This window comes from Melanotaenia boesemani, chromosome 13 (genome assembly GCF_017639745.1).
Source record: "Melanotaenia boesemani isolate fMelBoe1 chromosome 13, fMelBoe1.pri, whole genome shotgun sequence".
Taxonomy (NCBI): domain Eukaryota; kingdom Metazoa; phylum Chordata; class Actinopteri; order Atheriniformes; family Melanotaeniidae; genus Melanotaenia; species Melanotaenia boesemani.
Window position 1 is genome coordinate 6,767,812 of NC_055694.1, and position 22,722 is coordinate 6,790,533.

Consider the following 22,722-nt stretch of genomic DNA (forward strand, 5'->3'; position numbering starts at 1 on the left):
CATTTACACAGTGATGTGCAAATAAAAAAAAAAAAAAAAAAAAAGTACACAGTCGGTATTGCAAACGGTTTATTTGTAGTAAATGAAAAGTGTGCCATTGAGTGAGAGGGAGAAAGAGAGGGCTGGGCAGTCAGGAAGGGTTGATGTCTTTGGTCCATACTCTGGTGGAGGGGAGATCAATGAGTCAGTGGGAGACGAGAAAAAGGCACTTGAGTTTACAGTTGTCTCAGAAAAGTTTGAGAACAGGTCTACTGGGAAAACGAATGATCTAGATGTTTTATCTTCCATTATGACTAGTATGAATATCACATACAAAATGCCCATGTGAGCACAAAAATCATATAGCTACATATATGTATATACAGTAAAGGAATCTGAAATAGAATAGGATGGGAACAAAGAAAAGGTTAAGTGATGGATTTATCCCCTTTGGAAATTTTACAGGCTGATGAAACAAAAGGCAGTCGTTTTAAACTGGATGAGACTATGTCTTTGGTGATAAACTAATATCCCTAAAGTTTGGAATGTAAAACAAAAAATGTCACACTGAAGGTGAGATTACAACTGAGTGAATCCAGCAGCTCTAAAAGTGGAACAAAAGCTGAGGAATTAAAGTGTCCTGGAGTTTTAATCTGTACATAACGCAACCCTCGGCCAATCAAAAGACCAGGACTGATTGAGGAAACTTGTAGAGTTTGGTACAACTTTAGTCTATAGATAATCTTAATTAAATAACCAAACCATCTGTGCAGCACTTAGAGGAAACATCTTGAGAGTCGCTGCCTTACTGAGCATCAAGCCAATGTCTCTGAGCCCCACAAACCAACACATACAAAAACCAATGTGTAAAAATGATCATTTGCTTTTTGAAAAAATTTAGGAGACAACTCGTTAAATCTGGGAAGTTTTCTAGCAACACCTCATTTCTCCAGCTCTTCCTTGAAGACAGTCCCACACGAAGACTCCAAGAAGCAGCTGAGAGTTACTTTCCAATGATATCAGGCTCATTTCTGCCCCCTGAGACCAGAAGATAGAAAACACTGCAACTGCTGTTATAACAGTATTTTCAGTCACAAGGGGCAACGATGAGTCTGTATCACAAACAAAAACTTACAACACTGGATAAATTGTAAGCTTTATCAAAACTGGTTTAAACATTTTTGTCCAAATTCAAGACTAAAGATTAACGAGCTGCTGAGATGAAATAGCAATAACTTGCTCTAATGCTGCAACGGAAACGTCCTGAACTCCACAGAAAGTCAACCAGCAGCTCACAACAGCTTCATCTTCTCCAACATTTGACAAGAAAGCCAACAAGCATATTCCTCAAAATACTAAAACGACCCTTTCAGTCGATCTAATCCGCACTTTAACTGGATTTAACAAAGCCTGCAAACATGTTTGCGCCATTTTTATTTTTCTCCCCACAATATCCACTAAATGAACTACTGGAGTAATTTTTTTTAAAATCTCAAATAATAAAGAAAAAAAAATCCCTATGATTAGAAGAAAAACGGGGTAAGGAAATCACATTAAATTCATTCCCTCACCCCGAGTCTGCTCAAAGGAAGACGGCACATTATGCAGCAATAATCTAACACAACCAGTTTCCCTACAGCTTTGCAGCTCAGTTTATGTACACAACTACAAGACGATAAGAAATGAGGAAGAGTCCCTGTTCTTTATTAAGCCCACTGCAAGAGGACAGACTGAAACAGGCGCAGCAGAGAATAAACTATGACGTCTTCACCAGCATTTTGTTCTCAAACTGGACACCAAGATGAAATTTTAACCCCAACGGAAGCCTTGAAGCAACAACTTGGTAGCCACAGAAAAAGATGAAACTAACAGCCCTCAAATTCATCAATTTGAACAAATTTACTTCTGTGGATGGACACAGTGGAAATATAAAAAGGGGAAGGAGGATCTTGGGAGATATTCTCTGACATTTATAAATCCCACATCTGCTCTGCGAGTACCATCCATTTACAAAGCAGTTATGATGCAGACATCCAATCGTAGAAAAGGCAAATGTGAAGTCTGTGACTAAAGGCAAGCACGACATTAATATGCCATTCATGTGCATATAACAAGAAAAGGAACAAACTGCGCGTGTGGAAGAAACTCCAGCAAAAGTTCGGTTATGAAACAGCATGTGCACAAAGGAGATTCCTTTGTCGAGTCTTAATATTTTACAAAAGGTAATGAGCCCTCTCTTAGATAGAAAAGAATGGATAGCAAGCTGAAGACAACAGCACACACTACAACCCCATTGGCCAGTGGGAGGGGAGTACATCACTACTTCAGGCAAATTAAGAAGGAAGAGTTTGACATGAGAAATAAGCTTACTTGCTTCCTGGCAGAGTTAGAAAAAGATGTCTTTAGTAAATATGGAGGTACAGGAAGAAATCAATTGGCTTTGTTAAAGGAAGCTAATTTTGCTCAAATTAAAGACTAAACACCAATTAAAAGTTCAAATTGTACGTTTATATTTTGGCTTTTCCACCAAAACCTACAAAGCTAAATGTAAATTGAGCTTTCGAGTGGCAGTTTGTCAACTGGAGAGTTCACAGAGCCCTTTCTCCCCGTATTCATGCCGATCTGAGCTAACCGATTACTAGAAAAGACTTCATATTTGGCAAACAAGACAAATATGGAGTTGATCTACTCATTTAACTCTGCAAAAGGAAGGAGTGAGCATATTTACAAATGTTGAACTATTCCTTTAAGAGGAAACCTCTGTGTTCTAACACATCTAAGTCCCAACATTAACAAGTTCCCTACAGTTTGTAGCAGCCATACAAAAAGCTCTAGTTTGATATGTCTCATTTTGACCTTGTGATAAGTAATGAGTCTGTAGTGTCGCCTGCACGTCTACTCTTCTGATGATAGAAAATACTCGTCAATGCTATACCTACTTTTGCACTTTCACGTCGCTTTCCACGGTGAAGGCATTGAAATGGTTCTGGGAGACGAGAAAAGCAAGATCTGAGCTTTAAATCAGAGAGCTGACAGAGCAACGGCAAAAATAGAAAAAGTACTAAGAGTTCAACTTCAATAGTGCACAGATTCTTGCAGATAATCACGTCAGTCTCTGGCAGACACTAATGACAGAGACAGTAAGATCTCTAAACAGGGTCTAAAGATAGGAACTGTTCCTAAACCTGGAGGAAAGAAATGGAAAAGCAGGGGGGATTACACAACAATGAGAGCTTTTCAAGTCTGAAGGATGAATGGACTTATGTAGCGAGGCGGAACTACAGCTCAACTGACTGAAATATGTAAACTTGTATTTTATTCTTCATTGAAATGAGTTAGTAAGGGCTTGGGGGAGGGTTCAGGGAGTGGGGGGGGGAGTGCAGGTGTTAGTGGATGGGTTTGACTGAGCAGAGAATTTTCCAATGTCAAGGGAAGTGTGTTCGCGGCTGCCTTTGGGGCAGCCCATTGTGAGCGGGTCGGTCTTGGTGGTGGGAGGACGTGGAGGAATGGGCGGGACCTCTGGAGCTGTTTGAGTGCTGCGACGTGGAGCCAGAGGAGCCGCCGTCGCTCTGATAGCGGTGGTTTGGACGACCGGTGTTCCTCTCGTGGTAGGAACTACCGTTATACCGCTGACCACCCGAGTGATAGCCCTGTCCCTGGAAAGTGCGCCTGTTTCCTTGGAAAATCTGAGGGGAGAATTAAGAGTTAGTCACAGCAGTAAATTAAAACCAAAACAACCAGGTTTCCAGCTGACCTGTTTGGCAGGGGGAGGGCGGGTTTCTCTGGGGGGGCTTTGGGTTTGGGTGGGCGGTGGCGTCTCCTGTAGGCCTGGGCTGGCAACAGAAGATGATGTGGAGCTACAACGGGACCGATTAGAGTAGCCAGTACGCGGGTGGTACACTGCAAAAGAAACAAGTCACAAATTAAATTCACCATTTTTATTATTAACCAGGACAGTAGTTTGGAAAGACAGAGAGAAAGACAGACAGAGAGAAAGACAGACAGAGAGGGAAAAATTTTTTTTTTGGTATTTTCAGAAACCTCTGAACAGTTATTATGGGTCCTCTCAGAATGAAGGTGGTCCTGAATCTCACTCGGGAAGACTTCATGTTGTTCTTTTTGGGGCCAAACACGACCCCAGGACAGATAAATAAAATGTCTGTTCCACAGTTCAGACTCATGTATTAAATGAGTGTGCACATTTCACACTAGAAAAAGACAAATAAAACCAGCAGAGTCACAAAATCTCAAAAGCCTGCAGCAAGAAAAATCCAGATGCATGAAGCTGTGAGCACGTCTGATCCTGCACACTTTTCCTCCATAAATCTCAGCGGCTGTAAAACAGATGTGCACATGCACGAGCCAGTTACCGCGTGGTTCCGCCCCACAATGACCATGCAGGTCACTTTAACACAGAAGCCCTGTTACATATTGTTCAATAAATAGCAGCAAATCCTGCTAAAAGAGAGGAAGTTCACAGTGTGAGATATCAAAGTGCAAAGAGGAAGGCAGAAAAACAAAAAACAAAAAACAAACAAAATATATCTTGGTTGTCAGTCCTCTGGATCCGTAAAGCAGGAAACGCACAGAGACTAACATTAAATAGTGTGGCAGACAAAGAAAGACATGAAGGAAGCCGTGGCTCATGACACACGAAGAGGGAAACCATTCACAAGTCAGTCTTATTCAAGCAGATAGAGGGAGGAGAGGGGGTGGCCATGACAGCTGGCTGGTAGATCCTGCAGAGGCCCAACGTGCCATAAAACCCAAATGTAGGCAGCTGGCTCCTCAAATACTGGAGCCACAGAATAAAATGATCAATAGTTGCCTAAGACATGGGCAAAGGGAAATTCTGTTTTTGAAGACATAAGCTGTCCATTTAGGTAACTGGTAAAGAATACGAGCCAAGACTTCAGTCAACCAGTTTATTCATCTGTTTTTTTTTTAAAGGTCAGATCCTCCTAACAATGCTGCAGCATATGTCAGAGGTGTTTCCCTCTGTGCGTCTTGCCTCCTGTCAATCATACCTCTGCACTCCCTGACATAACAGAATGTGCACGTGTCACCACGTACAGAACTGTGGGTTGATCCACCATATTGGGTGAACCAAGTATTTAATCTTTTCACTGGGTTGTGTACTCAGCTGCAGCAACAGCTCCAGTGACCAGCGAAGAAAAAAGGAAATTAATCAGGAGATTTTCATTCTCATTTTTCATGCTATTGGCAGGAGGATTTTGTCCCAGTGAGCCCCAGTAATGTTCTGCCAGACAGTCAGGCAAAGGATTCTTTACTGTTTTCAGACATTTCAGTATAACTGCGAAAGGAAAGAGTGGAATTTCCTTTCCAAGTCAGAATGAGGTCCTGCGCCAATTGGAGGAGTTAAAGTATCTTGGGGTCTTGTTCACAAGTGAGGGAAGGGTGGAGCGGGAGATCCACAGGTGGATTGATGCACCGCTGGCAGTGATGCGGACTCTGCATCGGTCTGTTGTGGTAAAGACAGCTAAGCTGAAGGGTGAAGCGCTTGATATACCGGTCGAGCTACGTACCCGCCCCATCTATGGTCACGTGCTGTGGGTAATGACCAAAAAAAGAAGACTGCGAATACATGAGTTTCCTCCTTAGGGTGGCAGGACAGACTGGACATTTTTACAAATGCCTGAGACTTTCTTGCTCTTTCCAAATACTCATATCCTATGTGCATTTCTATACATAAACAACAATTTAAAAGGTCATATACAGCTTAAAACTGGTGAACATAAATTTTATGTGTTCAGTTTTTACATAAGTTCCAGGTTTTCCATCCAGAAAAACCATCTAGTTCTATTTTTATTAATTCTGCTTTGTGAAACGGTGGTACCTCTTGAATCTCCTAAATGTTCTGTATTGATTTCACATGTAAATGGATAATTGAGGACATTCACACTAGACGTGAACAAAATTAGCAAATTATAAGATACAGAGTAGGGCTGAATGATTAATATATTTTTTTTAAATCGAAACTGCAATTTCTGTCTGATTTTCAGGTTGTTGAAGCCACATAATATCAGATATGTGTTCTCTGCTGCTGGAAGTGTGCACACCTGCATGTGCATGCACGTGTCTGTGGCATCGGGGGTGAAACTTTACTGAGTGCACTACAGAAATCATGCAGAGAGAAATGAGGAGCTGTGATGTTAATAAGATGAATAAACATCAGATTGTTTAGCTTTTACTGCAAGGACAAAGTAGAAACCTGTTGTTGAGGAAACTTCAGCGTTTTGGCGACAGGCTGCATCATGTAGTTGGTAAGTGAAGCCGTTCATAGCTTAACTTTACATGTTTGTTAGAACATGAAGCAATTCATGTTCTGATGCCATGTGATAATCCTCCATCTCATTTAGAAAGATATTTCTGCATGAACATTTAATAGAAGCTGGAATTAAATCGGTGAAAGTAGTGAAAGATATTAAATCTGATATGGCTGCCAACCTGTGATGCCACAATAGGAAATTAGAGGAATAATTTTACTGCCATCATAAAATCTGGTTTATAATCAACATTTTTCCTCATTTACAGCATGCCTCAACAACTTTAAAAACTCCAGCACCTAAAGGGTTAAGCTAGAACTGAGAATGAAAGCCTGAACTTGAGAAACCTGTAACTAACCAACTAAACTGTTGCTGGGAAGTCATACCCCTGATAGCTGCAGGCAGAGTGATCCGGGTCGTTTGGAGCTGTTGGCAGAGGTCTGGCCTCTTCCAAATGGCTGAACTTGGATAGAAAAATTTGATTCTTACTGTTGGAATCTTCTGCAGAAAGTACATAATATTCCCTTAAGTATATGCACACGAAGCATATGATGTGCATGCTGTATCTGCAGCTTCTCTCCTTTCACCTCCACTTGCCATTTCAGAGCTGCACCGATGTAGCATTCCCTGTATTTTTTAATTTAATGTATGCAATGCATGGTGGTTAATGTAGTGCAAAGTCTGTGTAGCAGCGGTGAAAATGTAGGCAGTCACTGTTAAGAGGACCGGACAGACAGGATTACACTTTAGAAGTTGTTTAATACATTCATATGCAAGTTCACATATGTAAAATGTGATGCGTACTCTAAATTGAATCTGTTATTTCCTCCAGGTTTCTCATCGTGGTGCACATTTTTGCATAAATTATGACTGCTAGCTTGATGGGGTTATGGATGCCTCAACTGAGATGACCAGTTCTGTATTTTGAGACAGATTATAAAACTATTTTGTATTATGCAGGGAAGAGCTGGGTAAAGAGGAAAAATCATAAGAGATGCACATGGTGTGGTACCTGATCCAAACCCAGAGATGCTGGTCTTCAGTGGTTCAAGATCAAAGGTAAATCTTACAGCTTTCCCAAGGTCCTCGTCATATTTACGTTCACTCACAAAGTGCTGCCAAAAAAGATAAATAAATAAAAATAAAAAAAATCATTAGAAGAATGTGGAAATGCAATGAGTACATATGTTTCAACTTTTCTTTATCTTTAAGATGATCCATTTATAATTTGAACTGGAACAGACAACTTGCTATGTGTTAATCATTTATTAATTTATTTAACCATTAAAAGTGAAGCCGTGGTGCAGTCAGATACCTTGATGTCTGCACGCAGTTCAGTCAGCTGCTCCTCTGACATGGACGCAGACCGGTCCGTCAGCCGTCTGAGCTCCTCCGCCTTCTTCTGCCGGGCATCCAAAATCACCACTGAAACACAACAACCATCAACTTACATGACAGCAGTGAAATTAATTAACCTGATTTCAGAGTGAATTTCAGATTTCATTCAGACAGATTATGTCCAGGAAGTTGAGAATCCATGTATTATGTGCTTAGGTACCTTCATCGTTATGTCTTCCACAGTTCTGGTTCAGTTATAGGACATATAGGATTTAAACGACGTCTGAAAACATTGGCTTTTGTGCTGCTGTAACACTCAGTGGCTTCTTTCAGACAGACTATCACCCACATCTACAAAGTAATAAATCTTCAGCCTGTGTTTTATGTCTAAGACAGACCCTCCAGTTAACAGAGGAAAACAAAGGGAAGCCTTTATGATATTTCACTAGGCATCTTTCCTTTCCTCTTAATAGAAAAGATCCGATACATCTACAGGGAAAAAATCCTGCCCTTAGCAGAAAAAGTCTGACTAAATGTGATTTTACCTGGACTTTTTTTAATTCATTTAGTTGTGCTGCACTTCCCTGAAAAAAATCTGAATAGTTTCACACAGAAAATTCTCCAGCAGCACAGGAACTGTATCCATTTGTTTTGGCACAGCTTTTTGGCTGTAATTTCAACAAGATGTCACCATGACCGCAAACTGATGTACACGTTGCCACTCATTCAGACACTTTATACACCAAAGCATTTATTATCTACTCATGATACTCGTTATTATTACTGTGAGATATTGTGGCAGACAGGAGGAATGAGGTCCACAATATTCTGGACAAATCAAGACTGTAAGCTTCTTATTGGACACTTTAGTCTGTACAGGGAAAAAAAACTAACATTTAATACTTGAAAGCAATAGAGAAAAGGAGAGAAACGGAAGGTAAATTTTGAAGTAACATGGCTTTTGTAAGGTTGAAGAAGCACTAGAGTTTCATTGGTTTTCTGTCAATTCACCACACACCTCGCACAAAGACAGCATTGAGTCTCCCTTGACACCTGACACTATTCACTTTTTCCAGGCCTGGAACACACAACACTCCACACTAAAAAAGGGACAGAATAAGAGAGAATGGCCTACTTGTACAAATATGCAGTCCTGCTCTGTCACGTTACACACACATATGTGCACACAAGCATGCAGACACACACACACACACACACACACACACACAGAGTATACTCTAGGTATATCTGAGCCCTGAGGGCACCACTGCAGTTTTGAGGAAACTGGGACTTGCTGTTCCACAACAATCTCTTATACTCCCTCTGGAAGTGATTTAGGTCAGATTCTCCAGGCCTTTGAGTCAGGTGATCATATTATGGAAGAATACTAGCAGCCCTTGTTTAGTAAGTGACAAGCAGCATTCAGTATACATGCTGGAAAATTAAGTACTTACTGGCCTCGGCTTTCACTTTGTCCATCTCTGCCAGTAGAGTCACCTCTCTGTCCATTAAACTGCAAATAAGAAAAAGAACAAGTGGAAAAGGGTTTATTTTATTTTCATTCAAGGGAAGAAATATGGTGCGTGAAAATGCACTGAAGCACAGCTTGGAACGAGAATACAACATAGTCAGAAAATGTCAGTAAAACAGCAAGTATAAAACAATCAGAAAAATATCCAATAACACGCGATGCATAAATCAGAATAAAAACCAGTTTATGCTCAATGTTAAATATGTATACGGAGCCTTCTGCCCGTCCTCTGTGTTCATGTCGTGCAGTTGTCAGTACATCATCAGAGAGCTTGCAGACGTGTATCCAAACACAGAAAGTGGAGCATCGAAAATCATGTGGGCTGTGGTGTGTAGTATATGTGTAGTCATAATTACATTAGAAATTGTGATCCAGAAGTTATAAAAAGTCCACTCATTTATTTATTATCAACCCTACACTCACTAGCATCTGGTCCTTAGCAACTCTACAACAGCAGTGCAATATTTTATTTTAGACACATTCTCTTTAGTAATGCTGTTGTTTGGGGGGAAAAACAAAGGAGGAACAAATAAAATCTAGGAAAATTTGGGCCTGATTGTGCAACACGATCTGCTCTCAGTAGCTCTGAGCAGGTTTGGTATTAACACTTTTGCCTTTAGACATGGTGGAGTGATCTGTTCACAGGAGCCTAGGCATGCTGATCTTACATTTAAGAGCTCTCTGCCTCTGGTGCAGCACTATAACACTTCGGCCTTTGACTCTGTATCGCACTAGTGGAGCCATTGGAGATGGCTGGGTCTTTCAGCCATCTCCAATGGCTGGTCTTTTGCTCGCTGCAACATCTCCACATAGCCAGTGGCAGTTATACGCCCTGCACAACCTTTCCATTGTAGAAAAAAAAGCACCCCAGACCATGATAGAGCTGCCTCCACTGTGCTGTGTAGAAAACATCTCCACTGGAATCTCCTTGTCATGCCAATAATGTTGGAAGCCATCAAAACCATCAGGGGTTAAATTTTTTTCTGAGAATAAAACTTTACTCCACCTTTCAGTGTCCCATGTTCAGTGATCCCTTGCAAAGTCGAAATGGGCAAGTTTGTGGCGAGGGAGGCCTTTGAAGACATTTTTTTGTTCTTAAAGCTCTTCTTTCGCAGATGCCGTATTATGATTATTGGGCTTTAGTCAGCATCAGTAATGGCCTTAATTTGGGTTGAGGATTGGTCTGCGCTCATTAACTGCCCCTTAGATTCTACAGCTCAGCGCAGGTGAATTTTTCTTGGGTTTACCATTTCACTTTTTCTGTCCCACAACCCCCAAGATCTTTTAGGAAATTTAAAATGACTGTCTTACTGCGTCCAACCTCAGCAGTGTTGGTGCGTTGCGAGAGGCCTTGCTTGTGCAGCTCAACAAATCCTGACTTGTTCAAAGGAAGAAAATCTTTTTGCCTTTGCCATCATGAGGTCATGACAGTATGAAAGCAAAAAGGAAAATGTCAAGAAAGCCAGATGTTTGCACAGATTTGGACTTGTTAAGGTTATGGTCTTAAACATTTGATCAACTGATTAAAAGCCTTTTTTTAAGTGTTAAATGCAGTTTTCAATACATTGTCTACTCTACTTTTTGTCACTTGTTCCTCTACCTGCAACCTGGTTGCGATCCACCAACACAAACTGCAAAGACTTCTTTTTCGCAGTCTTAAGACTTTGGTCAGGAGTTTTATTTAGCTGAATGGCTATTGCAATACTTAAATACAGCATATTTTTTCACTTTCTGGAGAAAGCACAGCAACAGAGTCTTTTTTTTTTTTAATCAAAACTTAATTATACATTCAATTAAGGAATAAATAGAAGTAGAAATGTTTTGCCTAAGCTTTGTGATTTTTTATTTAATGAGTTAAGATTCTGGAGCATCATTTGCCTAAAACTCCTTTTAATGACCAGCAAAGATTATTCTTGCAATTCGTAAATTGTTTCATGAGCTGCTTTTGCCAAATTCCCATGACAAAAAAAAATCTCATCATGCAGATTTATTAGAGAATTGAAACTGAAATTAAATTTTCAGGTTTATCTTTGAAGTCCGAGACATACTTTACGAACCAAAAGCAGGCAAGCCCAGTCCACGTTATGGTGCTTTTCCATTACGTGGTACTGCATCTTTCTCCTGCTTCATTTTCCATTACAGACGGTACCACCTCACTGTGGGTGGGATCAGAGGTTTACAGCATGAAGCTGCCGTAACACAGACAAGACACACATCTTTGCTGTGTGCTTATGACATTATATTGATTCAACAGATCTTATCCTAACTGACTAACATCAAAGAGTTTAGAGGAGTTCAGTGTGGTTTTTTGCACTGAATTATTCTGCGACTGGCTTTTAGTTCAGATGGGTTTGATTATCTGATACCAGTCATAACTACTCAGCGCTGCAGAGCTCAGCTCCATCAGGAGATGCTCACAGTCTGTAATCCCTGTGGTCAAATATTCAAAACTGATGTTGTAAACTGTCCTTGGGACTTTCTAACAATTTCATGGAAAAAAAAGAAGTCCATGCAGCTGCAGAGTTGTTCATCTCCACAGGAGATAATTCTCTGACCAATCAACGGTCTGCAGTGTTTCAGTGTCACCATAGGGCAGGGGTGTCCAAAGTCGGTCCTTGAGAGCCGCTGTCCTGCATCAGATTAATGGATCAGGTGTGATGGTGCAAATATCTAAAACCTGCAGGACTGTAGCCAGGACTAGAGCTGGACACCCCTGCTGTAGGGTATTAGTTCAGCTCAGTTGGAACAGTGGTTGAGGTACCACCAAAAAAGAAAGGTGGATGGAATGGAAAATGGAAAAGCACCATTATTAGCTTAGAAAGTCAGTGGCACCATACTCCTGTGTGACAACAGAATGACTCCCTTTATATGTGGAAACATTTTCATTTGTCATAGTTTTTAAAATCAGATATTATACAATGGTTTCGCTTGCAATATGAAACAAGGCAAACATTTTAAAGAACTCAAACAGTCCTGGTAAATAGGTAATACTTTTCAAAGTGCATGAAATTGTGGAGTGCGGGTTCAGTCACCTCATATTCAAGTTACATAAGAGCTGGTAAAGTCTGTTTAGTTAAAGTTGTGCTACAGAAGAAGAGGTTATCTATCTATCGACATTTATGCCCAGTGAAGGGTAGAGACAAGGTGACCTGTAATGGTTAAGTGACCCATAGAATGAAAGACCAGAGGAAGCATCAATAAAAAAAAACAAAACAAAAAACAAATAAATGTCAGATTGTTTCACAGTGGTTCCATTCCTAAACCCAAATTTAACTTACAGACTTGGAGTGTCTTACTGCAGATACGGGTGGCACCAGCTTACCTACACTGTTTAAACTTTAGCGCTACTGTCCTGTCTGTGCACGGCAGTTCATACACACAGCAAGTCCGTGTACTCACATCATCTTTGCAATGCTTTAGGCCACACTAAAACAATTATTTAGCTTCTTAAAATGTCTGCAAAGTACAAGTCATTTTTAGTCAAACTGTTGCACAAGATGGACAAAGGTAAACAAAAATGCCCTTTGACTCACTGACAGTAAAATCAGTAACAGCAGTGCAGTAACTTTTTTAAAACATTGCACCTCAGTGAAATAAATAGTTCCAAGAAGTGTGATACAAGAAACCAGATCAGGAACTTGAGGTTTCTTTGTACATTTCAACCTGAGAAACAAAACTAAAAGAAGTTTTCATCTGCAGGGCATTAAGCTCATGTACATCTCCAGTGGGCTTTAATTGCCATGACAAGAATCTTTGGATTGTGCATAAGATTTACGGCCTTAATTAACTTAATTGACAGAACAGGTAAGGGTGTGGATAAAAAGCATGCATGGTGATGCTAGCGCAAAGTTCAGCAATATGTCGGGTCACAGTGATAAAGAGGCATCAGGCTAAGAAGTCGTTACATCTTGAAATAAGCGAGGTTTACTGCCAAGTATAAGACATCATGCACACAAGAATGTTTAAATTTTAACAAAAATAAAAAAAATTAAGAACCATGTAACCATGTACTTATGTACAAAATAAACATCCAGATAATAAAATACCTGGGTGCCATACCCATTCATTTTATATTGTTCATCTCTGAATTTATATTGTGTTGATGAACATTTAAGACAGAATTTCTTTTCTAAATGTCAACAAGACTATTATGTGTTGAGTTTTAAAGTCCTATTGTGTTCATGTTTCAACAGTGACAATAGATCCTACACTACAGAATATTTTTGCCAGATTTAATCCAGTATCATCTGATATTTATCAGATCTTTATCAACTAGTTTCAGCTGTTATCTAGGCCTGTCAGTAACTATATACTATACACGATACAAGTGCCTCGGAGTTATTTGCACTGCTTTGCTGATCTTGTCAAAAGAGAAAATAGTAGTTCCTCTTTGAAACTTCTCTCTCCAGTCAGTCATGACACTGCAAGCTGGATGATTTCTCAATCCTCTCCCACTGACTCCATGATCTTATCTAACACTGTAGATAGTTTCAAATTCAGTTGGGGACTGGGACACCTCTGTGTGCCTCACTAATCATGTCTTTGGAGAGTTCACGCATAGCAATAAGTGACTATCAAACTACCAATTTGTCTGTGATCTGGGCCATTTGTCTGCACAGCGAAAACTTGGGTCTTCAAATCTTGTAGTGTAAATGAGGCTTTCCTCTCCAAACCACTCGCACCCTTTTCATTTCCATCGTCCACACCTTTTATTAAATTGCTGGAAGCTGGAAACATTGTATAGCTGGATGTCTGTGCAACATTATTACAGAGGGGTGTGTGCAACCAGGGGGCCAGAAAGCCATGCTCACCATGGTCTGTTTGGCAAACCTAAGCTCTAAAACAGAAATGACAGGGCAGTTTACTGCCTAAAAATATGCATAAAAATTATTCTGAAATTCCAAGGAGATCACAGGCCTTTCTCAAGAAAAGACTAGTTCCAGCCAAGTAAAACAATCCAAAAGCAGTGCCATCTCTGCAGTATTCCTTTAGTCTTAAAATGCTAAACTCAATCTCAGGAATTTATAAAAACTACAAAGAGAACATAAAAACATGTACCCAAGTATTCTCCTGCATGCAGATTTTCTCCTTGTAAAACCACTTGATGACATTCTACAAGTCCAGAATGTTAAAATTAGACTTCCTCAATTCCTGACAACAAATATTATTTAATGAATAGTCAAGATAGGAAATTATAGAAGTGTAGCAATACAGTCAGTTGGAGCAGTGCTTCTAAATGTTACGCTGCAGCTCACACTAGTTTCAGTGACGGGAAGGCAAAACAACATTTACTGGTGCTGCTTGTGCAGAAATTTAGTCTAGAGCCTTGATGCTGAAGGCCAACTTCCACCGAATGCGAGTGAGCTGTGTTCCGGCTGCGCTGCGACCTCCGGAGCTATTCGTGGCCATTTTAGTCAATGGTTTGGTTCACACCAGGCGCGCCGTGGTGCGTGTCAGAAGCATACCAGAAGCGCTTTGTCGCGGCTCGTCGCTAAACACTGGGTCTACTGACAGAACACACGCCCAGAATGCATCAAGCTCAGCAGTTTAGATGAGGCACGACAGGACGTTGGACACGGGAGCAGTGTAAAAGCATCTGGTAATTTTCAAAATAAAAGCCCCCATGTAGCTTTGCGCTATTAGGTCATTAATCAGTCAGGGGCTCTAAGGATGACAAGATGTTTATCCTGGAAGTGGAGAATCACAAAATTCTCCAATTCTCCTCACGGATTCAGCTAGACGGACTGCATTTGCTCCACATCTGACATGCTCCTGGTGCGAACTGACCCGCCATGGAGGTTGGAACAAAACCGCAGCGCACACACACACCCAGTGAAAACTCGGGGTCAGATTCACTCAGAGCCATGACTGCAAACAGGTTTAAACAGAAAACATACCAGCTCTGGAGCTCAGCAAACGTCTGCTTCATCCTCTTGATTGAGGAGTCCATCTCCTCCTTGACAACCATCCTGTAGCGAGTCAGGGAGGCGGTGCATCTCTGCAGGTCTTTCACAGAGCGGTCAATATTGGGAGCTGAGGAAAAGACATTAAAAGTAATGCTGGCAAATGTTTGTGACACCTTGATTGTGTGCAAGATTAAGAGCTGAATCTGTAAGAAACCATGCACACATATCTTATCTTGTGTTTTGTGTGGCCAGGTGGCGGCTCAAAGTGTATTTCAGTTCACTGAAAGCTCATTGTAAACTATATATGGGACAAGATAATGTAAAAAGGTAAAAAAAATGCGTCTAACCCATCTTCTTTACTCCTGACGATCCTTGCTCATCACCTGTGGGTGCTAATGAGGAGGATGTGTGATGTGTATTTGAGCCAGGCCTATGTCGGGACTTGTTCCCTCTTGGAGCCTGGTGATTCTTCCCTCCCTGCTGAGAGGCAGGACTCGGAGCACTACCCTGGCTTTCTGCTTCTGCACCTGTGAGAATAAAAACAAAAAGACTCTATAAGAAAAGGTCATCCAGGACGTAACGTTCCTCAGGAAATTAATAAAATATGCACGAGCCATCATCATCGAAGTTAATAAGCAGTGAAATATTTGTAGTTGGTGTCAGATGGAACAGATCAATTTTTCAACTCTGCATTTGTCCCAAACTGTTGGTAGGATTAAATGCTAATTGCAGCTCCAATTGAAGCTGCAGGCCACAGACAACAACCACAACCTGCCTGCATGTACTGCATGCTCATTGCATTAACAGCTTTGATTTTATGTTTACATTAAAACATTATGAGCAATTGTAGATAATCAAACCAACCAACAAATATGTAGATGAACAGGTGGGTCATCCAGGAAAAAGCCCGAGATTCTGGGATTTATATATTTTAATTAGGCAAATTCAGCTTTCAAGTGTAAGACTTGATTTTGATTTTCATACGAGCAAACTCAGAAGGTGTGGAAAAAGGTGTCAAAGTAAACCCCTTTATGGGGGTCTGGGGGCATTTCCTCCCAGAAATTTTTTATTAATTAAGCATTTTGGTGCACTCCAAGAGAAAAATAAAAGAAAAAAAGACATCTGCTTCAGGTGAAGAACCACATTTATTTAGAGCATATGCTAGGAAATTTGGAATAGCATTTGGAAAACCTTGCTTTTACTATATTTTTTAAAAACATCTAAATGAATACTTTAGAATACTTTCACAGTGGAAGCTGTCTTTTGAGAACTTGATTAATGTTTTTGGTTTGGTGGCTGTAACTCATTTCCAGTCAGAAACAGGAAATCATAATCACTCTAGCTTCTAACATGTACATACCATCTAAACGTTACTCTAAGACTATTTTATCCTTTTTGTCTTTTTGTCAATATGAAAGGGCTCAGAGCTGTTACTAAGTTCTTATGTGGAATGAAGATCATAAATCCATTTGTCTCTTTTGACGTTCAGTCAGTTCAGTAGCCAAATGAACTCAAGGTCTTGGCAGGAGTTTATCCTGGCAGTGGTGCTTATTCCAGCACAACACCAGCCACGTTAGATGGTTCCCCAGTGCAGGTACTGCACTCACTCATTAAACCAGACACTGGTGAGCGTTTTCTTTTCCCTCTTATGCTACTAAAACAACGTGAATTAAAATCAGATAACACAGAAACAGTGGAGACAGCCTTCCCAGAATGACCTACTTTGAACTGAGTGACACTGTAGGCTAACAGTATTCTATGCTAGCTGACATGCTAACAAGCAAAAAGAACTTTTCGTTATAACGTTTAACACACTGGAAAAGTAACTGTAGAGAAACAAATCACAATGCTCAACACAACGTCATGTTACACAGCAGATTATGCCATTTACTGATAACAATACCTCCAAACAACCAATGATGTTTTATCCTGACGATGACAGAATTGACAGTATTGTACATGAGGATTTGCATTTACCGGTGGTTTCGGACGTAGCAGGTTCAGAGTCCAGCTCAGCTGCGTCCAGGGAAGCAGAGTCCAACTGTTCACTCAGCGAATCAAGCGACTCTCCATCCATTACGGATCCATTGGCATGAAAGCCATTCATCTCATCCTTGGCCTCCTCTGGTGTTGTGGCCTCAGGTTGAGCAGGCTCTGCTGTGGCCTGCGGCTGAGGCTTAGGCTTCCTTTTCTTTTTGGGCTGCACAGAGACACCAATTTCAAACTCCTTGGATCATCAACTCTATGACAGTGTACCGACATGGATTAATTCAGTCCAAGGACAAATTGTTTTAAATTAAAAATAATAAAGTTTTAGCTATAGTGCTCACAATACAGAGCTCCACTTATCCACAGTTACATTCGATGGCAGGTATGTTGAATAATTTATAGCTGAATGTGACATGATTCACCACCAATAAGACAATTAAAATACAAGCTGTCAAACTCGTACCTTCTTTTTACCGGTGACATTCCACTCTTTCAGGATCTCAACTGCACTTCCTGGAGAGCAAATCACATGACGAGTATACTCAGTGAAATATTAAAAGTTTTAAAGCCTTATAATACCACCTCAATATATCAAAGCCATGATGCATTATCTGAATACCGCAAATAAAGAGGAACAAAGCAGTGTGACGTAAAAAAACACAACCCTGTTCTATAATTAAACCTGTGAAACTAAAGGCATGCAAATGACACTCAACATCTGAATTCAAAGCATGCTATGCATCACGAAAAAAATTGCTTGAGGTCTAAGACATGTGGGTGGCATGCCAGGACTAGTTAAAAGCAGCTAAACTAGGAAGTGGTAGAAATATATTTGGTAGAACTATTACTGACAGGAAATAAGATGAATTACATAACCAAACAAATAGTATTCAAGTTCACTTGTGTGAACAAGGTGTATCACCACTTATGGGAACATCCTGTTATCATGGGAACTTTGAGCTCAAACACTGACATCCTCATACCTTCCAAGAACGCCTGCACGGCCTTGTCGACACAGTTCTCAAAATGCTGCAACACCAGCACAATCTCATTGTTGCTTTTGTTGGGGACGACTGCCCTGACTGCGCTAATCTGAAAAGGAAAAAGGACAGAATGACTAAAGGAATTTTACCAAAAATGAACACCAAAGACATTTCAACATTTAAATAACATCTGGTTTACAGACAGCAACGCATCCATGTTTAGTTCTACATTACAAATGAGCGGATAAAGATGCAAAATCTTCAACAATTTACTGCTAGCATATGTTTTTTTTGCTACCTTTCTATAACTTATTCTTCTAAATTCAAAATATTTCTTCACGTCTTCAAAAATAATCCCACACAATCTACAATTCAACTTCTTCCCAAAAGATTATATCATACTAGCAAAAACTATTAGCTGCCCTATTTTTGGTTGTGCCATCTTATTCCTAACAGCTATAAAAACAGAGGCTGAATGTATAAAAAAATATGTCAAGTAAAGCCATTATTCAAAGAAATTTGTTCCAACTATGGTGCCTAGCGGAAGGGGAAGAACGAGGAGGAGCATATAAGGAGCCAAAGCTAGCTCCAAATGCATCATTTTTGCCTTTACTAAAAACTAAAACTGTTGCTCATGCTGGCAATGTGCCATCATGTTTACTGTTATCAAGAAGAAGCTCTCTGGGAAACTGCTGAATAGATCTTGTAATCAGTGAAATTGAATGTACAAAGCGTTAGCGCTGGCTTGCTTTGCGAGCAGATTAGTCTAGGATAACACAAATGCTGCCATTTCATGGTTCAAATTACATCTGCAGTGCCAGTCTTGTTAACAGTTCTTACCTTCTCCTTCATCCTCTCAGCTGTTCCTCCCTGGGACATGACCATTTTTGAGCGAGTGTCAAACACCACACCAGATGTATCTGAAAGAAAGATATCCCAATATCTACTCTCCACTGTTCATCAATGCAGGCCTTCAGCCATATTTGCAAAACCACTCTAGAAGATCATTTGCAAAACAAAACAATCACCAGACATCTTTACAAAGATTTCCTGGAAAAAAAAAAAGTTGTTGACCACACATTAGAATCCTAATCGCATTACAGCAGATTTGTGCTTCTGAAGCTGATCCATAAGAAGCCAAGTTTATGTACATAAGTAAAAACAAGCAAAAGTAGAAACTCTTTCCTGCATGTTAACAGATCATGAAAATGCCAGCATCTGTGAACTGTGGAGGTACAAAGGCCTGTTGTAAAAGGCATTTAAGTTAGCAGCACTTCATCACATCTGTGCCTCAATCATCTGGAATCTGTATCTGACTCAACTGAATAAAAAGAAGGAAAAAAAGACAAGGACAACCTCCAAAACGACATTCTTGCAAGACAACTAACCTTAGGCTTTCTATCATCAGAGGAATAAAACTGGCTGATTCAAGAAACAGCTGAGTGGAGGTTTAGAGATAATTTTCTGTAAACATCTAAAGGACTCTTCTTTATACACTGATAAGCAAAAACATACAGCTGAGATGAGTCAGAGTATAGTCCAAAGTTAATCTATGGCCATTTTAATGCATGACGAGGAAAACTGCTGAGTCCTTGTAAAAGATGTTTTTCTTACACATGAAAGTAGGTTAACGTCACTGTAAATATCCAGGACATAAATTCACTGTAAAAGTAAAACCTTCTGTAATGCTGTGCTTAAAAAAAACTCATTAACTTGAGCTGACAACAGTTATGCACGCATTTATTTGTAAAATAATTTACAACCATTAAACTCCCACAGGACTCATCTTACTCAAATAAAAAGGTTAAAGCCAAGTCTCCTAACAACAACACTCGCTTTAAAAAGATTTGTAAGACAAATACATACCCTTTTGGCTGTTTTTCTTTGCCATGTTGTCACACGGAAGAATCCAAGTCAACTTGCAATCTGATCCTTTATTCAATCTAGTGTTCAAATACAGGATACAAATCGGGGCAAAGTAAAGACTGAGTTTTTCTTGGTAAAGATGATTCCAACAAGGCTCCCAACTGGCAGGAGGAGTGGAAGAATAAGATTCAGATCAAGGTCTTCACCATTAGGCAAAAAGGAGAAAAAAAAAAAGAAAAGAAAAGAAAAAAAAGGGGGGATTTCCCGTCTTTCAGCAACCAAGTTGATTCAAACCTGCAAGGGAAAAAGAAAAATACAAAAATCTCAGCCTTTTCACCAGAACTGGTGACTGAGACTGTTTTGAAGGCAGTTGTCTAAAATGTGAAACACTAAAAGGGTAATTGAAGTCATGCTATACACAGCAAAATGTGCAAACACAAACCCTCCACTTTAGGATCTGGGAAAAACAAAAAACAAAAAAATAAATAAATAAAAGGCAAATGAAATGAAACCCGCTTCCCTCTAGCTATGAAATATGAATGAAAAACAGATTTCAATAAATTATTGTTTGTCTAGCAAAGCTTTCTAAAGAAAAGTCTGCTTTTAATAATGTCCTTGGCAGAAACGCTGCATTTAATTTGGCCCAAAAGGTTATTGGGGCTACAGAGTAACATCTTTTGATGGGCCTTTCCTTTCTCAGTTCACTGCAGGACTGGTGGTGGAAAATGACATAAGAGCGACCCAGAGTACTCAGCATACCTTCAGAGTCTGGGCTTTTGATTTAGCTGACTTTGAATGTTCGAGAAAGAGTTTGAACATCCGCATGTGACCAAACTATCCTAAAAATTTTGGATTTTCCTGGACCCAAACTTATAACCGATGGTGTATATTACTACCTGATGTCAGCACTGTGTCCCAGAAGCTTTGTGACCTTTGTACATTTTTACAACTCATTTTCATAACTGTAAATGAAACTGCAAAACGGATAAAGAAGCCTGACAGACAATAATAAAACAAAACATTGTTAAAATATGATAAATAAAACAGAAGAAAAAAGTAGCCAGTTTTTAGTCAACTATGTCTACTTTATCCTCCAAAATGCTTCAACAAGGGTTCCAGCTATCTCGACCCAGTTTTATAGACCAGCTGTTTCCCACTTGTAGGTTTCCTTTCTGATTCTGGTTTCCTTAGAAAGGGAAACTTAAAAGGCTGTGCAAACCAACACCCTGTAGATTAGAACTTGGCATCCCACAGTCCCGGTTCCACCACACCTTCAGACGTCAAACCCACATAAGCACAAACACCCAGTGACGCTGCAGTGGCTATTCATGCAAACATTAGGATGCATTATGTTTATCAAGAGGGATGGTGACTTAATGTTTAAGAGAGCTGCGGCACAATGACAAGTTTGTTTAAGCAAAATCTTATTCAAAGAATTTGCTACCAGTGAGTGATAGACAGGCTCTGCTTCTGCACCATGAAATGTGCCAAGAACTAGGACAAAAGATGAAGATTTGACATAAGACAAAAAAAGAAAAAAAGGCAGCATTAATCCTACATAAATATTTCAGCTATAGAAATTGTGACGTCAACAGAAAACTGGTTCGTGCAAATGTTGCAGCTAAAAATAAATATAAACTTAGTTTTATAGCTTAAATTGAAAATAAACATGTGTAGAAGTGTAAATCTAGATCTGATGTCAATTAAATATTATTATGAGTGGGGGAAAACACAATATGGCAGTGTCACTGACTGACAACTATTAAATATTTCTGCAGCCATGAAACGTGTCAGAATGAAAATGAGATAATTAATTAAATCAGTTAAAAGAGTAAGGATTACTCTGCAACTGACAGTTTGTATAGAAGTCATTTGTCTTCTGCAGCTTGAAAAAGCCATGCTAAATGCAAGTCACAGTAATTTAGCTTTCTGCAAAGGCCGCACAGATTTTGCGGCATATTTAAAGGATATCCAAATGGTGGGTTTTTTTTCTCCCCCAGCTAAAAGTCCACTTCATCTTTTGTGAGACGAGCGCCACGACGAACACAGATCACCAAATACTTCGTGTCAATATTAGCAGCTACATAACGCTTTCTGCTTAGAAGTGTGAAATCATCTACTTATAAAACATACCCATTTCCCTATTTCCCAACTTTTACACGTATTATACGTTGTTGGTTTTCTTTCTTGTTTTACCTATAACTTGTATAACGGGGTCTCTGGTTCAGACCTTCATTTCAAAGCTGCTTGTTTCACGTATTTGGCTCAAGTCCGGAGGTTACGTTACCGTTAGCGTGCTAACATAACGCTATTAGCTTTGCAAGGCTCTGCAACACTAAATGCTATAAACGGACAGTTTTATTTAAAACTTAAATAACACTAGTAATAATTCAATACAGCATACGATAAAAACACTTTCTTGCTGAGTGGACCTTTTAATGCAGCCTTAGCTAGCATTAGCGCAAAGCTAGCAGACTGCTTTATTATTCAGTGCTGTATTATAAATCTAGCCATCACTGAGCTGCTCAACTTTGTCATTAAATTGCTAAGCCGCTGCTTCAGCATCTGTCAAATATAAAGTCAAATATGATTCAAGAACAGTATTTTTGAACACGTACCTGATATTGGCAGCAAAGTAACCCGTAGCTTCTGGAAACAGGTCACTGCAGCTCCTACCGACAGCCGTCTTTAATGCCAAGTAGTCTGTTGCTGTGGCCAATATTTTCTCGACCAGGCTCCTACTCGGTTGCCAGGTTGGATTCAAAGAGCTCCTTTTTAATACGTCTGCGCTGTGGCGGAGGATGACAAATAGTAATGTAAAATACTTATTAATATTACAAATC

The 22,722-nt window shown here is 39.8% G+C and overlaps 1 protein-coding gene across 1 annotated transcript; it reads right to left on the minus strand.

Annotated features, from left to right (window-relative positions):
• Positions 1–55: 55 nt before the first annotated feature.
• spats2 (spermatogenesis associated serine rich 2) lies at positions 56–22,604 on the minus strand. Its single transcript, XM_042003377.1, has 13 exons — positions 22,498–22,604; positions 19,880–20,173; positions 18,854–18,933; positions 18,014–18,122; positions 17,494–17,543; positions 17,019–17,241; positions 15,389–15,568; positions 15,033–15,168; positions 9,059–9,117; positions 7,582–7,691; positions 7,279–7,381; positions 3,734–3,879; positions 56–3,665 (listed from the first exon to the last, which is right to left on the minus strand). Exons 2-13 carry the CDS (start codon positions 19,902–19,904, stop codon positions 3,405–3,407), a joined length of 1,482 nt encoding a protein of 493 aa, XP_041859311.1. The 5' UTR covers positions 19,905–20,173; positions 22,498–22,604; the 3' UTR covers positions 56–3,404.
• Positions 22,605–22,722: the final 118 nt, after the last annotated feature.

Coding starts and splice junctions, on each gene's coding strand:
- spats2 (XM_042003377.1), bottom strand. CDS start 19,904: ATGGCAAAGAAAAACAGCCAAAAGG. Junction 18,934..19,879: donor AAAGAAAAACAGCCAAAAGG/GTATGTATTTGT, acceptor TCTTTCTTTCAG/ATACATCTGGTGTGGTGTTT. Junction 3,880..7,278: donor CATCTCTGGGTTTGGATCAG/GTACCACACCAT, acceptor TTTCTTTTGCAG/TGTACCACCCGCGTACTGGC.